Source organism: Neophocaena asiaeorientalis, unplaced genomic scaffold (genome assembly GCF_003031525.2).
Source record: "Neophocaena asiaeorientalis asiaeorientalis breed wild unplaced genomic scaffold, Neophocaena_asiaeorientalis_V1.1 scaffold150, whole genome shotgun sequence".
In the NCBI taxonomy this organism is placed as follows: Eukaryota; Metazoa; Chordata; class Mammalia; order Artiodactyla; family Phocoenidae; genus Neophocaena; species Neophocaena asiaeorientalis.
Window position 1 is genome coordinate 21,112,740 of NW_020176571.1, and position 17,385 is coordinate 21,130,124.

At 42.3% G+C, this 17,385-nt stretch overlaps 1 protein-coding gene across 3 annotated transcripts in view; it reads right to left on the reverse strand.

The window, feature by feature from the left end:
- ITPR2 (inositol 1,4,5-trisphosphate receptor type 2) overlaps nucleotides 1-12,161 on the reverse strand; it is a 520,017-nt gene extending 507,856 nt beyond the window's left edge. For all 3 annotated transcript variants that reach the window (XR_003001564.1, XM_024733221.1, XM_024733219.1), the window contains exon 1: nucleotides 11,753-12,161. Coding sequence is in view for 2 of the 3 variants with exons in the window: in XM_024733221.1 (XP_024588989.1) it covers nucleotides 11,753-11,844 (92 nt within the window). In the remaining variant the exon portion in view is untranslated. The remainder of the gene's footprint in view (nucleotides 1-11,752) is intronic.
- Between the last annotated feature and the right edge of the window lie 5,224 nt (nucleotides 12,162-17,385).

The following is a 17,385-nucleotide window of genomic DNA, read 5'->3' on the forward strand; positions in this document are numbered from 1 at the left end:
AGAATTTCAGGTTCTTAGAGAATGACCAAACATGTCTTTTAGAGTAAGACTGAGGCAAAGCACATTAAAACAGACTTAGTCAATAGAAAGAATATAAAGTAATGAAAAATAAAAATACCGTTCATTTGTTCTCCTCCACCTATATTTAAATGCCTATCCCTTTCCAGACACTTACTCCTAAATTTCAAAAATAAAAATGACAAGTTGTTGTATGCCCTCTTCTATTTTTCTAAAGTTCTATAAATTCCCCAATTACTTTCTGATTCCAAATTGGCAAATTATTTCCAACTAAACTTTTCTGCTGATAGCTGTTAAAGTATAAAATATTTCCCTGGATGTATTATATATTATCCTTTAAGAGAAAGGGCTGATCGAAATTAAGAAATGGTCTCACAAAATGCTTACAAATTCAACTCTTTGCACACATTAAAAACAAAATTGAACTTTCATAAATATTAACTTTAATTTGCCTATAACATACAAATCATTAAATAAGGCTACATATATTACTTTTTCCAGCCTGTAAGTTTTATCACATGTTGGACTAGGTAGGTGCAGAGATATGACCGAAGAGATTATAAAAGTACCTAGTATAGCAAGATTTAATGGCACTATAAATCCAGTGACAACCTTCATCCATTTTAAAAGAATTACCCATATGAATTCTCAAAATATTTAATAAGAACAATTACACTGACTTTACAATTACATTGACATTTTTCCAGAAAGGGATTGATATTAACAGCTACTTAAAGATTTGAGAATATGCATATCTTAATTCAACAAATATTCATTCAATAAATATTTATGGAGTCAAGCACTTGAGATGCTCGGTGACAAAACAAAAGATCTCTGCCTTCAAAGAGCTTACATTCTACCAGTGTAGACAGATGATAAACAATGAACACAATAAATAGTAAATTATACTGTGTGTAATAAGATGGTATGTAAAAAAAGGTAAAGCACGGTAAGGAGAACAGGAAAGGCTGAGGCAAAATGTTAAATACGTTACTATATGACCCAGCAATTCCCCTGCTTAGGTATATACCCAAAGGAATTAAGAACATATGTCCACATAGAACCTTGTACACAAATATTCATCACAGCATTTTTCATAATAGTCAAAAAATAGAAACAACACAAATGATAATCAACTGATGAATTGTGATGAAACACAATGTGCTGTATCCTTACAATGGGATATTATTCAGCAATAAAAAGGAATGGAGTACTGATACATGTTACAATGTGGATGATCCTTGGAAACATTATGCTTAGTAAATTAATAAGCCAGACACAAAAGGACCGATATTGTATGAGGCCCCTAGAATAGGCAAATTCATAGACAGCAACTAGACTAGGGATTACGGTGGATGGTGGGGGAGACGATGGGGAGTTATTGTCAAAAGGATAAAGACACTGCTGGTGGGAATGTGAATTGGTTCAGCCACTATGGAGAACAGTATGGAGGTTCCTTAAAAAACTACAAATAGAATTACCATATGACCCAGCAATCCCACTACTGGGCATATACCCTGAGAAAACCAAAATTCAAAAAGAGTCATGTACCAAAATGTTCATTGCAGCTCTATTTACAATAGCCAGGACATGGAAACAACCTAAGCGCCCATCATCGGATGAATGGATAAAGAAGATGTGGCACATATACACAATGGAATATTACTCAGCCTTAAAAAGAAATGAAATTGAGCTATTTGTAATGAGATGGATAGACCTAGAGTCTGTCATACAGAGTGAAGTAAGTCAGAAAGAAAAAGACAAATACCGTATGCTAACACATATATATGGAATTTAAGGGAAAAAAATGTCATGAAGAACCAAGGGTAAGACAGGAATAAAGACGCAGACCTACTGGAGAACGGACTTGAGGATATGGGGAGGGGGAAGGGTGAGTTTTGACAGGGCGAGAGAGAGTCATGGACATATACACACTAACAAACGTAGTAAGGTAGATAGCTGGGGGGAAGCAGCCGCAAGGCACAGGGATATTAGCTCGGTGCTTTGTGACCGCCTGGAGGGGTGGGATGGGGAGAGTGGGAGGGAGGGAGACGCAAGAGGGAAGACATATGGGAACATATGTATATGTATAGCTGATTCACTTTGTTATAAAGCAGAAACTAACACACCATTGTAAAGCAATTATACCCCAATAAAGATGGTTAAAAAAAAAAAAAAGGATAAAGAGTTTGTTTGGGATGATGAAAAAGTTTTGAAAATGGATAATGGTGATGGTTGCCCAATATTGCGAGTGCACTTAACACCACTGAATTTTACACTTAAAAATGAATAAGATGGTACAGTTTATGTTATGTATATTACCATAATTTATTTTAAAAGGTGCTAAGAAGTTACTATTAAATTACCTACTAAGCGGCAACACCTCAGCTCATGCCCAGGTCCTCTGTGCTTTCCTTCTGCCCTACCACAATGCCCCAGAAGCAGGCAAAACTCGGAGCCCTGCTTACAGGGATCTCCCTGGTAGTCAGATCTGGCCTCACGACTTTCTTTTATGGACATAAGTGAATAATCCAAGAGGGGCCAAATTCTATCACTCTGTATTTTCAATGTTAAGAAGAGAGATACTGGGCTTCCCTGGTGGCGCAGTGGTTGAGAATCCACCTGCCAATGCAGGGGACACGGGTTCGAGCCCTGGTCTGGGAAGATCCCACATGCCACGGAGCAGCTAGGCCCGTGAGCCACAGCTACCGAGCCTGTGCTCCACAACAAGAGAGGCCGCGATAGTGAGAGGCCCACGCACCGCGATGAAGAGTGGCCCCCACTTGCCGCAACTAGAAGAAAGCCCTCGCACAGAAACGAAGACCCAACACAGCCAAAAGTAAATAAATAAATAAAATTAAAAAATAATAATAAAAAGAAGAGAGATACAGAGTATAGGAAATTGCTGTATCCTAGTCATGTAAATGGCAGGACCCAGAGAGAAGGTTCTGCTACTGAGATGCCCACAGCAGCACTGGGTTTTGCCTTTCTTAATGCTCAGTTGTTGAGCTCATCATTCAATTTCTTGGAGCTCCTCCAGTATCTTTATACTAATAAATTTCCTTCTTTCCTTAAGCTGGCCAAAGGTGGTTTCTGTTTCTTACAAACAACGGAACCTTAGTTCTAATACTCAACTCTTAAGCTTTATCCATATGGGCAAAGGGATATGCAAATGTCCTTTGTTTTCCAAATCTCTGGAGCTTTTGTGACAACACAGTAAGAACTGGGATAGCAAGGGATAACTATAGATTGTTTTTCAAGAGTTCCAAGACAATTCAGTACGAGGCTTTCAAATAATTTAACTAAAGGTGAGTTGGAGAGCAATTTATTCTCTGAAATTTTTACAAATAATACTTCTATTTGCCGCTAGAAAGTTAATCAAGAATTTTTTAATCCAGGTTCTTTTTGCTGGGTGTTTGTTTGTTTGTTTGAGCTCTTATATTTAGCTCTGCTGATCCATCAATTCCTTACACAATTTGCAGAATCCTCTTTAAACAGGAGATATACGGACAGCAGTAGTGTCTGCTCCTAGTGGCTATTTCATAATCAGTCATTACCACAAGGTCTTGGAGAGCTAGATATTATGATATCTATTTCATAATCAGTCATTACCACAAGGTCTTGGAGAGCTAGATATCTAGGAATTAATTAAAAACCTAAGTTTTTTCTAAGACTCCACTGAGGAATTTTTGGATAACTAACATATAAAAGTCCAGCATTTTGTAATTTTCACAGAGATTTTTATAATGACATTTTAACAATGACTTGAACACTTTAACAGATAGAACCTCAGTAACATGTGCTTGAATTAAGAATTTAGATACGAATGTAGATTATGCTTTGTTTACTTCCTAAATCTTTCCCGGCATTCATGGGACTCTATCTGTGGCCTCTATCGCTTGTTAAACACCAAAAGGAAATGAGGGCATGGTGTACTGCACACATACCAGAAGGGTATTCTATGCCAAGTGGGGGAGAGAGAGCGAGAGTGTGTGTGTGTGTGTGTGTGTGTGTGTGTGTGTTGAATAGTCACAGGCACTATGAGACAAAAATATTTAGAACTATTTTATTACAGATGGAAAGTTGTCCTTAATGCCAAAGCTTCCAGGGATCTAGAAGACTACTGAAGTTCATGATTAATGAAGAAAAACTACGAAACACTGGGGCTAAGGAAAAATAAAGGGGAAAGGAGTGAAAACAGAATATGCAAAGGAGCTGGAAACATTGTAAAATTCTCCCCCAAAATTGCCAAGTTTCTGGGCTTTATATCCTGCCCTCTTCATCTCTGGTCTCAGTAAACTCAGCACACATGACAAGGATTGAAGGCAGTCCAAATAAACTCAGAGGGTCTGAGTCAAGCTTAAAGCTCTCACATTTGATAAATAAGCATAAAATATGTTTTTTGATGATTTCTTCTATCTTTGCATATCTCAATAATATCAAATTGTTTCCTTCCTTTTCTGGAGCTATTAAATTGAACAATAAAACTTCACCAATTTTTTTAGTAAAAGAAAAAAGTACCAAGAATATATGATCAAATTATGGGTATAGATTTGAGATAAATATCCATCTTAATGATCCTCCAAAGTTCAGCTACATACCACCTCCTCCTTGAAGTCCTCCTCGGGTCATACCAGCCAGAGGAAGAATCCTCCTCTGTTTCCCTATGAATACTGTTTTTAATCATCTTCATTTGAAAAGAATTGCTTTATGTTGCGGTTATTCAATACCAATCTTGTCTCCATTACTAAATAATGACTACATTGATTTCACAAATATTTATTAAATGCCTACCATTTACCAGGAATTGTGTGAGGTGCTGAGCATACAAGGATTATAAAGTCAGAGTCAGTTCCTGATCTTGTGGCATTTACAACTGTGAGAGCAAAACTATCAAATGCCTTTAGTTTCCCATAGATTCTAGTCAAGTGTCATACCACAGATTTCTCAAAGGAAGTTTGAGTTTTTGAGATAATAATTTAAAATAGCACAATATCTGGCATCTCTTCATACTGTATCCCTAAAACATAGTCAGGGCTCATAGTCAGGTGAACCAATGATTCAGTCTGCAGCATCCTCCAGCATAAACCACATCACCAGGAAAGGTCCATAGACTGGATTCATGATGAGGACACATTTTCAATTTTATGATTAAATTTTTTTCTGAATAAACTGATAATTTATTCTTAATTCAAGGTTGGAGTTCTATAGGTTTGTGTCAGAATAAACTATAAAGTAACATTATTAACCAATCATTGATTTGAATTTTGAGAGGGCTAATCCATCCATTTCAAAGATATTCAGTAAAGGGCTTCCCTGGTGGCCCAGTGGTTGAGTCCGCCTGCCGATGCTGGGGACACGGGTTCGTGCCCCGGTCCGGGAAGATCCCACATACCGCAGAGTGGCTGGGCCCATGAGCCATGGCCGCTGAGCCTGTGCGTCCGGAGCCTGTGCTCCGCAACGGGAGAGGCCACAACAGTGAGAGGCCCGCGTACCGCAAAAAAAAAAAAAAAAAAAAAAAAAAAAAAAAGGAGTAAAATTCAATCTATTGTTATGCTAGAAATTTGTCATAGAAGACCACTGTTACTTCCTTTGTATTTATATATGAAGATACACCTTGTGCCTGGAATTTAAGTTTTAAAGTTTGAATTTAACTTTAAAGTTTTAAAGTAATCTGTCTATATTCTGTAAGTTATATACACGCTATCTATACAAGAACAGTTCCAAAGGGGAAACATGACTGTGAAAAGTGCTACCTACGCAAAAAAAAAAAATTTTAAGCAAAAAACCTCTGTTAAATCTAGAATGAGGCCAAGCAATTGCTTCTGAATTCTCTTTCTATCAAAGCCAAGGATCAGGGGTACTTAAGGAAGGATGGTTGTTTACCTGACTGAGCGGGTCTAAAAGCTGCAGTGTTGTTTATAGAATGACTTAAGTTTAAGAAATGGTGGACCTTTCAGCTTAAAATAGACTTTATGCTCACCACTTCAGAAACTGTCTTTGTACTCCAGCTGATTTAAAGTTCCATAACATGACACTACTAACCCTTAGACTTTCCAGAACAACTCAATATTCAAGATTATACTGTCTTCTTCCTCCCCACTAAACACACATGCAAATACTCAATAGATTTTTAGACACTTTTATCACAGTAACATATGCCCTAGCCAAAACAAAGCTAAGTTCATATACCTAGTTATAGCAGAAAATAATGCTGTTACTTGGAGGGGTTCTGTTTAGAAGAGGCTAAAGATAAATTACAAATTATGCAAATATAAAAGTTGGCTACAACCATTCCTTGCTTCATCTATGACTCTCTACTGATCAAACAGTCCTACTAAGGGAACGATTTTTCAAATCATGATAAGAATAGCAAAATTAAATAAGAAAAATAATAATAAATCAAATCTGCAACCATTTAAATATTAAAACTTTAAGCAGAAAAAAGATCAGGAAGGGAAATTCAAAGGACTATAATTGGTAAAAATAAAACATGTCTTATTCATCCATCTAAGGAATTAAGTCAGAATTATAAACTGTGTGACCCACCATCCCCCTACCTGATGTCTACTGTTGAACATGGAAACAAAGGAATTAAAATGCGCATTGAATTGGCCACAATCAAGTAGTAATTAAGAATAAGGGCCCTGATCTTTTCCCACTCTGGTAAAACACTATCATGATACTTGGCAGTCACTGCTCCAATGGGGGGTCACCGGAGTGTTTTCTCAGACCTTAATTAGTGGGTGCTGATTCTTAGTAGATCCCAAAAAGAAACCGCAAGTCAAAGGCAACAATCACTTAAACATATGTATACAGATGTGCATACACACACACACACACACACACGTGCACACTTGTCATTCACTAACCTCTCAACCACATGGAGAACAGACAATGAAACAACTGTATACTTTCTATTGATTCTACTGTCCCGCCCGTCCTGGGAATTCTGCCATGCTCACTCCCACTGTGTGGTACCTGACCATTGGTCAAGTTGATATACCCAAAATATGAAGTGTCAGAAGTGTCAATGACCAAGGAAGTAAATCTTAGTATAAAGAAATGGAGGAAGGGGGAAGGGACAATTAACACTGCATTTGATACAAATCAAAACTACAATGAGGTAGCACCTCACACCAGTCAGAATGGCCATCATTAAAAAGTCTACAAATAACAAATGCTGAAGAGGGTATGGAGCAAAGGGAACCCTCCTACACTGTTGATGGGAATATAAGTTGGTGCAGCTGCTATGGAGAACAGTGTGGAGCTTCCTCAGAAAACTAAAAAATAGAACTATCATATGATCCAGCAATCCTACTCCTGGGCATATAGCCAGACAAAACTCTAGTTCAAAAAGGTACATGCACCCCTATGTGCATAGCAGCATTCTTCACAATAGCCAAGACATGGAAACAACCTATGTGTCCATCGACAGATGAATGGATAAAGAAGATGTGGTACGTATATACAATGGAATATTACTCAGCCATAAAAAAAGAATGAAATAATGCCATTTGCAGCAACATGGATGCAACTAGAGATTATCATACTAAGTAAATTCGAAAGAGAAAGACAAATAACATGTGATATCACTTATAAGTGGAATCTAAAATATGACAGAAATGAACAGAAACAGACTCACAGACATAGAGAACAGACTGGTGGTTGCCAAGGGGGAGGGAGTTGGGGGAGGAACGGAGTGGGAGGTTGGGGTGAGCAGATGTACCTTTTATACATAGAATGGCTAAACAACAAGGTCCTACTGTATAGCGCAGGGAACTATATTCAGTATCCTGTGATAAACCACAATGGAAAAGAATATTTAAAAAAAGAATGTATATATATGTATAACTGAATCACTTCACTGTATAGCAGAAATTAATGTAACATTGTAAATCAACTATACTTCAATTTAAAAATAAAAATAAAAAAAGAAAAAGAAAAAACAAAAGTAACACCGCATCTGAAATTGCACAACATATCCCAAAAGTCCTCCCTTCTATTTTTTTTTTTGTGTGTGTGGTATGCGGGCCTCTCACTGTTGTGGCCTCTCCCTTTGCGGAGCACAGGCTCCAGACACGCAGGCTCAGCGGCCATGGCTCATGGGCCCAGCCACTCCACGGCATGTGGGATCTTCCCGGACCGGGGCACGAACCCGTGTCCCCTGCATCGGCAGGCGGACTCTCAACCACTGTACCACCAGGGAAGCCCCCTCCCTTCTCTTTTAAAAGAAAAATAAAAACCATAACCCTAAAATGTACAGTACAAAAAAAAATTGTTTATTTAAAATATATTCACCATCTTCATCCAACAGGATTTAAAGCAGTTTTCCTTAAGTCAAGATAAGTGTTTCCTAAATAGATCTTTAGATGAAAAATTAAGTTAGAAAACATAAACCAGGCCCCTTTTGCACCAATACAAGCTGGGAGAACAATACTCTACCTCATTTAGCAATAACTCAGGGTTCAGAAACGTCAGGTAAATCCTGGTTAAAGGATAACTGGGGAAAAAAGGGAAATGCAAGTCTTTGCAACCGGAGCAGTCTAATTCCTCAGACTGAGATATCAAACTTAAAAGCTAGGTCACAGAGCCTACAAAAAGCTTCCTACATTTCCAGTTGGAAGGGCCTCTAAAAGGGCCTACTAAACTCTAATAGAGTGAAACTGTGATTTTTTTCAGGTGAAAAATTCATGACCTTATTACAAAAATTCCCAAAAGCCAATAATAACAACGTGCATCCTGCCAAACAAATTTATACACGAGATACTAAAATCAGAGAAAATTTATCTGCAGAAAAATAAATACGTATGAATTACCTGTAATGCTGTAAACTCCATTCTCACTAACTATCTCCTAAGGTGAATTTGAAAAACCATCATGCAACCAAAAGCGTCAAATAGATAAACAGCAAAGATAGAAATCAGAAACTTGCAGCCTCGTTTTTAGTTCTTCCATTGAGTTTTTAATATTACAGTGGAACGAACTATGCTGGCTAAATAGATACAATGCCAGTGTCTCCAATGGAGCTCTCTGATTCACTTTAACAATTCACACAACTTTGAAAAAACTTAAGGCCCACAAAAATATAAGCATAATGTGGAGTTTCCTAGCAACTCTCTAAAAAAAAATGGGCTCTTTCCTTTCTGTCTCTTTCATTCACTTTTATAATACCCCAGGGGCAGGGGCATCATATACTCTTTCTCTTACTCTCCACAAAGACATGCTGACAGGAAAAGAGAATAAATGATATGAACAAGGTCATAATTAGCAACAGACCTTGGACAACTGACCTCCAACTATAGAAGTGCAAAGAAATTCAACTTGAAGTATGTACTCTGTCTTTGATAGAAAAGGTGTATAATGAGCCTACAAAAGTATAATGAAAAACTATAATGCTGCTTTGATTTCATGGTCCTAAAACACACGTGTAAAGTAAAACATCTACCAGTTGTCATCTAAGCTAACAAAGTAGGTGATGCTACTTTGCCTAGATAACATTTCATGTGGCATGAACATAGGCTCCTGCCAGCTTTGTAACTACTAAAACTCTCAGGCCAACGTAGTTCCATGAGTTAAAGAAAAAGAATATCTAATCAGAGCACCAAGCTTCACCAGCAGCAGCATTTCCAACGATCCGTCCTCACCTTAGAATCGAGCTGCACAGAGGTCTTGTCATATTAAGCTCAACAAGAATCAGTTTGTCAACAGAAAAATAATACTGCACAAACACACTCTAAGGCAACTCAACTTCCAAAACACCAGCAAGAAATGTTGAACATGAATAAATATTTTATACAAACATACGCTACATTAAAGCTTCTTTTTCTCAAGATGATGTGTAACCAAGGAAACACACACTTGGCTGAGAGTCTGGAGACAGGGTTATAGTTCCAGCTTTTGGCATTAATGTCCTTCCTCTGCTTCACAGGTAAGTCACTTCATTTCTCTTCCCCTAGGTTTCTCTCTCTCCAAAATGAGCAGGACAGACTCCACAACTGCTAAAGTATGTAGTGACCGAAACACATACCTTTGCTGAATAAGACACTACAAAAACATGTCTTTTTATTTCACTAGCTTTTATACTCTATTCCTAATCCTTTTTATTATTTTGTCCACGACTGTAACTGTCACTCACAGCCACCTACGTAGTGACAATTACAACCGCTAACCCTTAATACAAGTGCTCATACGTCACATACTGTGCTAAGCACCTTATGTTAACTCACTTCTTCCTCAGCACAATCCTACGAGGTAGTAACCATGAGTGAGGAAACTGAGATGCAATTATGTGACCTGCCCAGGGTCATAAGGTTCACAGGCAGAGAAGCCGGGATTTGACCCCAAGCCCTTCCTGATCAACCACCAGGCTAAACACACCTAGAGAGTCTACAGAGGGGAAGGGTGAGGTGAAGCAGAGTCCATCTGCAAAATGTTGCGGGAAGCCCAAACACTGACCTTGTACTAAGAACTCTCTGGGAAACAAATGGCAGCTTATGATTTACAAACCCAGCACAAAAGCACCTGTCACGGCTATTCTTTTCTTCCATGCTTCAGTTTCACTTAACATTGATCTTAAAGGGATTAAGTTAAACCTACCTCCCTTCTTTCACCCATTGAGGGAGATGCACAAATAACAGAAACTGGGGAAGTTCTGGTGACGTCCACGTCCCCTGTGGGGTAGACACCACTCCATTAATGGCACGGCTCAAAGCCACCGTCCAGGGACACTGCATGTTAAGTCATGTGCCCTAAAACCTAACAGCAGAAAAAACTGACCAGTCCGAAGTGGAAACACCAGTTTCTCAGCCTGAACTCTCTAAGACTGGGGAGTCTAGCTACTGAGACCAGGCGGTAACAACAACAAAATGTACGCATCAAAATAGAGTGCAGTCAGTGTGCGTTTAAACTGCGAGCTGGTATTTACAATCAGGACAGAGAGAATATACTAGTAATCAAGGAAGTCCTCTTTAACCATCTAGCACACGGTTATGTTTATATATCTATTTCCCCCATTCGTAAATCAACTCCAATCTCAAGAGCCCTGCACTTGGCCGAGTCCCTGGAGAGGCTGAGCATTTCAGTGGGCCAAGGCCCGGGGAGGGGAGAAATCAGGTGTGAGTTCTAGAACCCAGGAGGCCGTCGGAGCCCCCAGGCTGCCCCCGAGGCGGGGCGAGTCCCCGTTTGTCAAGGCCAAAAGGAAATCACTTCAGCGAAGTGGGACGGTGAGCTCCTCCCGCAGGGAAAAGCCACACTCCCGCTCGCCACATCGCCTGAGTTTCATGTCCAAGGCCACGGACTTTTATTGACTGGTTTTACAAACCCGGCCCTGAAGGACAAGGGCTTGAGAGAGGTGGCGAGCAAAGATGGGGAAGAGGAGGCATTTTGTTTCACAGGGAAAAAAAAATTTTTTTTAATCAAAACAACCCACGGAGAAGCCAACGAAGACTTCTTTACCGGGCCTGTCTCCGGTCTTTTGAATCACTTCCTCCTTTTCAGATGCGTCTCTGAGCTTGAGATTACGAAGTTGCAAAGAAAGTCTTGCCTCTATGGGCAGCTTCCTGCGAGCGAGCGAGCCGAGCGCACGGCGCTGTCCGCGGGCGCAGAGCCTGCCCTGCCTCCCGGCCACCCCAGGCGGGAGCGGGCGCCGGGGCACGCGGCGGCGCCACGAGGGACTGGGATGGGTTCCTAGGGGCCCTAGCGCCAGGGCTCCTCAGCCCGCGCCCCGGCTTACCCCAGCGTGTTGATGAAGCCGTTGACCGAGCCCTCCGCGTACAGGGACACGATGTCCCCAATGTAGAGGAAGCTGGACATTTTATCGGACATGCTGCTTCATGCTCCGAAGAATACGTCCCTCCTCTTCTCTGCGCCCTCGCCGCCCTCTCCGGGGAGCCGCCGCGGCAGAGGAACGGAGCGCCCGCCTGTAGCGCCCAGAGCGGCGGCGGCGGCGGGCACGGCCCGAGGGATCAAGTGTCAGGCTCAGCCCTGCCCCGCGCCTGGCGAGCCGCCAGGAGCGGCGCTGCAGCTCCGGACACCCCGCGACGTGCGCCGCCCGGAGAGCCGCAGCCGCCGCCGCCTCCCAGGCAAGTTTCCTGTTCCTTTTAGAAGTTTTCTCTCCAACACCTTTTGCTCCTCCTCCTCCCTCCTCCGCTCCCCCCTCTGCCTACCCTCCCCGCTCCGCACCCAGCCGCAGCAGTCCCCGCAGCCCGGCCAGAGCTGGTGCTTGCAGAGCCCCTCGGTTCCCTCGGGGGAATTTTTGGACCAGGTGGTGGTGCCCATTGGGCGAAGGGGAGGAGAGGAGCCGGGGGACAAGAGGGCGGAGGCCAATCAGGCGGCGGCGGCCTGGGGCGGAGCCGGGCCGGGGCAGGGGGACCAGGGTAGGGGGTGGGGCCCGGCCGCCCGGGAAGCAGTGGCGCCCGCTGACCGAACGCGGGGGTGGTGCTGGAGGGGCGGCGGGATCCCCGAACCGGGAAGCGGTCGCCAGAGAGCCGCCCAGGAGGGGCTAGGCTTGGGGTGCGACAGTTCCCGCCTGGGAAAGCGAAGGATGGCGAGGCCGAGACCCAGTCCCTTGTCTTAAAGGGGGCGGGGAGGATTGAGAATTGGCTATAGGGCGCGCGCGCAGGACCGGAGCGGAGTGAGCCGGCGATACGCCTGGAGATGAAAAGGAGGAGCCGGAGCGGCGTGGGTGCGTGGGGTGAATAATTTGCTGACACAGGGAGAGGAAGGAAGGTGTTGAAGCAAAGGAAAAAATAGAACATTTTTTAAAATACACAATAAAGAAAGAAAATAAAAAGGAGAAGGAGGGGGAAGGGAGGGAAGGGGGAGTGTCTTGTCTCTATTTGGACTATGTAGCTTAGGTTTTGTCTCGAGTATAGGGCGTTAGTGAAACTTGACCCGTCAGCAGATGTCCAGGTGGACATGAGGTAAAAGTCACTTGGCCGGGCCAGCAATTTTTTTAACCAACCATAGGCGGTGAACCTTCTCCTAAGCCTCCTGGTCTCTTAATCCCGCGCCCCCTGCTCTTAACCCGGAGCCCAGGTTTAACTTTCTACTTCCGGAAGTCCGCTGTCACAGTCTTCATTGACCTTCTTGGTTTGTTTACTTTTAAAGCTTCTGACTCTTAAAAGCTCCAACGGTCATAAATGAAACTGGCAGCGGGACACGTTTCCACACCTTCTCCGTTGCTTTTGTAACCCTCATCATTTTACAAGACTTTTGTCCTACCCTTCCGGAAGACCTGGAGAAGGCAGACTTGGACAGCAGTTACGACACTAGCCACCCAAAGAACTGTGACCTAAGTAATCCCCCTAGGGCAAGGTTTGCTGAAAGGTGGAGGAACCCAAGGCGTGCACAGAGGTGTGTGCCAAATTGTGCAACTGACCAAAATGTAAATTTACAGTTCGAGGCTGTCTTACAGTTTGAAGATGGTTTGGGTTGAGACTTATAATCCCATAATGGAACAGGAAAGAATAAGCTTAATGTTCAGACACCTGTGTTTAGAAAGCCTGCAGGATAGAGGAGAATAAAGTGTTAGACCCAGAATCCAGGAAGTGCCAGCACAAAGCCTGAATGTACTGAGATAAACTGGACCCAGTCATTGTCCTACCACGCAGCTGACAGATCTCTCTTTACTTCTGGGTTCTCCTTTGGAAATGGTTACTTAGCAACTTAGAAATGCCTGTTACATGATAGAAGCCCTCTTCTGTCTATGTGATACATGATATTACTGTTGGGAGCCTCCAAGACATTGGACGAGCTATTTAAAAGCTTGAGATGGAGCGAGATGAAGACCCTGAAAATGGAGGTTTCTGTTTATCCAAGAGATCTATGGATTACATTCTATGGTTTCCCATGTTGCACAGTCCTGTACCATACATCCAAATGGATGCTCCACAATTACTAGCCAAAGTCGTGAATGTTTTTCTTTGTTTCCTCTAGGTACAAACTATCAGTGAACAGGACATTACAAAACAAGTGGGTGATTGTTTATGCTAATGAACAGGTACAAACTTCAAACCACATACCTAAGACCAATGGGTTTCTTCCTCCTCATCTCGTCCTCACAAGTCACCACCCACTGAGGTGTCCTATATAGTCTGAGGCCTGGATCTGGTCACACTGCTGCGTTAACATGGCAAAGATAGTCAGCCAACCACCAAAGGTTTAGGCTCTCCTTCCATGGCAGCCAAGCCTCCTTAAAAGGGTCTTCCCAGCCTTACCTATTCTGGCAACTCTGCCTTTATTTGCTCAGCTCAGAAACCTTGGAATCGTTTTGTTTGTTTGTTTGTTTTTGCGGTACGCGGGCCTCTCACTGTCGTGGCCTCTCCCATTGTGGATAACAGGCTCCGGACGAGCAGGCTCAGCGGCCACGGCTCACGGGCCCAGCCGCTCTGGCATGTGGGATCTTCCCGGACCGGGGCACGAACCCGTATCCCCTGCATCAGCAGGCGGACTCTTAACCACTGCGCCACCAGGGAAGCCCTTGGAATCGTTTTTGACTCCTCTCTCACACCCCACATTCAGTCCGTCAGCAAATCCTGTCAGCTCTACGTTCACAGTATAAACAACATCCTACCACCCTGGTCCATGCTTCCATCATCTCTCTCCTGGGTCGTAACAGACTCCTCACTGATCTCCCCACTTCTACCTTTGCACCTTTATGATCTATTCTCAACCAAGAAGCGAGACATTTGCTGTTAAAATAGAAGTTAGATCAAGTCTCTGCTCAAAACACTGCAACGACTTCCCATCTCAGAATGAATTCTGAAGTCACTTCCATGGCCTATGTGGCCCTATTTAATGTGCCCCCTGAGCCGACGTATTGTAGTACGTCTGTGCAGGTACGCGTGTGTGAGTGGCACTTACACGTTAGTGAGCAGTGAGCAGTACGCACCTGCACCACTGTTCCTCAGAGCCCCCCACTGCCCCTCTGACTTCATCTCCTGCCACTGACTTGACCTTCTCATTCCAACCACCTTGGCCTCCTTGCTCGCCCTCATATATGCCAAGCCTGCTCCCTGTTGAGGGCACTTAACTTACTGTTCCCTCTGCCTGGTGTGTTCTTCCCATGTGTATCTGCAAGACTCAGTCCCTCTCTTGCTTCAGATCTCTGCTCTGATGTCACCCTCTCATGAGGCCTTCCCTGACGACGCTATATAAAATACTGTCAGCCCCATTTGCTATCTCCCTACTCTATTTTTCTTTTTTTTTAAAATAAATTTATTTATTTATGTTTGGCTGCATTGGGTCTTCGTTGCTGCACGCGGCTCTCTCTAGGCAGTGAGTTGCGGAGCATGGGCTCTAGGCACGCGGGCTTCGGTAGTTGTGGCACGCAGGCTCAGTAGTTGTGCCTCGCAGGCTCTAGAGCACAGGCTCAATAGTTGCGGCACACGGGCTTAGTTGCTTCTCGTCATGTGGGATCTTCCCGGACCAGGGCTCGAACCCATGTTCCCTGCATTGCCACTGAGCCCCCAGGGAAGTCCCTCTCTTTATTTTTCTTAGATTTTTTTATCATAGCATGTTATACATTTATTTGCTTATTTGTTTGTCCTGTCTCCTCCCAGTAGAATATAGGTTCCATGATGGCAGAGAATTTGTGTGTTTTCATCACTGCTTTATTCCACTCTATAAAAGAGTTCTTGGCACTGTCATGTGCCTATTAATAAATATATGTTGAGTGAGTAGGGGAAAAAAATCACCTAGTGCAACATCTTTGAGGAGTCTCAGGACCTCTGTGAAGCTTGCTCCCTCCAAGAGTAACCATATTTCAATTGGGATGCATGTTCACCCTAATCTCAGATCCCCAAACTTTCTTCATGTTCTATCATTATCTTCTCTCTGAAACTAATTGTGGGACAGAGACCTCCCCGTTTACACCTAACCCTAATTCTAACTCACTCTACACTACCTGTCAATAAGTACCATTAACCCACTGTGATTTAGCTAAATCCCACATGAGAGGAGAATGAAGGAAAAGGGAGAGTCCTGAATTTACTGAGACTAAAGCCGCAATGACTGAGAAAACCTGAAGTTACTGAATTTATCCAGAACTGGCCAGGTTAAGTTTGCCATCAGTAGCGATGGGCACTTAAAACAGATTAAATTATCAAAAAATAGTTTGGCCCCACACCATGTACAAAAATTAACTCAAAATGGGCCGAAGACCTAAATATAAAACTTTTATAAGAAAACATAGAGGTAAGTGTTCATAATATTGAATTTAGCAATGGTCTCTTAAATATGACACCAAAGCCATAAGCAACAAAAAAAAGATAAATTTGACTTCACCGAAGTTAAAAATTTTTGTGCTTCAAAGGACACTATAAAAAAAGTGAAAATACAATATACAGAATGGGAGGGAATATTTGCAAATCATGTATCTGATAAGGAACTTGTATCTAGAATATTTTTGAAAAACTCTTACAACTCAACAATAAGAAGACAAATAACTTTTTAAATGAGTAAAGGATGTGAACAGTCATTTCTCCAAAGAAGATATACAAATGGCCAATAAGCACGCAAAAAGATGCTCAACATCATTAATCGTCAAGGAAACACAAATTAATACAACGAGATTTCATTTCACATCACATTCACTGGGATGGCTACAATAAAAATGACAGATAATAACAAGTGCTGGCAAAGATATGGGAAAACTGGAACCCTCTACTGCTGGTAGAAATGTAAAATTGTACAATACTTTCGAAAAGAGTTTGGCAGTCCCTGAACAAGGTGAATGTAGACTTGCCATTTGACCCAGCAATTCCATCTCTTGTATATATCCAAGAGAAATGAAAACATAGGTATACAGGAAAACTTGTACAAAAATGTTCATAGTAGCTTTATTCATAGTAGCCAATGTCCATCAACTGATGAATGGATAAATACATAGTGGAATATTACTTGGTCATAAAAAGGAATGAACTATTGATTCATGCTGCAGCATAGATGAACCTTGAAAACATTATACTAAGTAAAAGAAACCAGTCACAAAAGATCACATATTACATGATTCCATTCATATAAAATGTCCAGAATAGGCAAATCCTTGTAGATAAAAAGTCAATTAGTGGTTACCTAGGGCCTGTAGTGGGTAAGTAAAGGACACAGGGTTTCTTTTCAGGGTGATGAGAAAGTATCCTTCAAACTTACACCTCTGTTCAGCATATATTTCCCTTTTACTTGACCTATGTGTTCTTGGTTCCACCCGACACCTACTTCAAGCAAGGGTAACCTCATACCTAGCTGCCGAGAAGGGGGAAAGTGTGCTAGGGTACAACTAAAAAGAATTCAGGGACTTCCCTGGTGGTCCAGTGGTTAAGACTTCACCTTTCAATGCAGGGGATGCAGGTTCAATCCCTGGTCAGG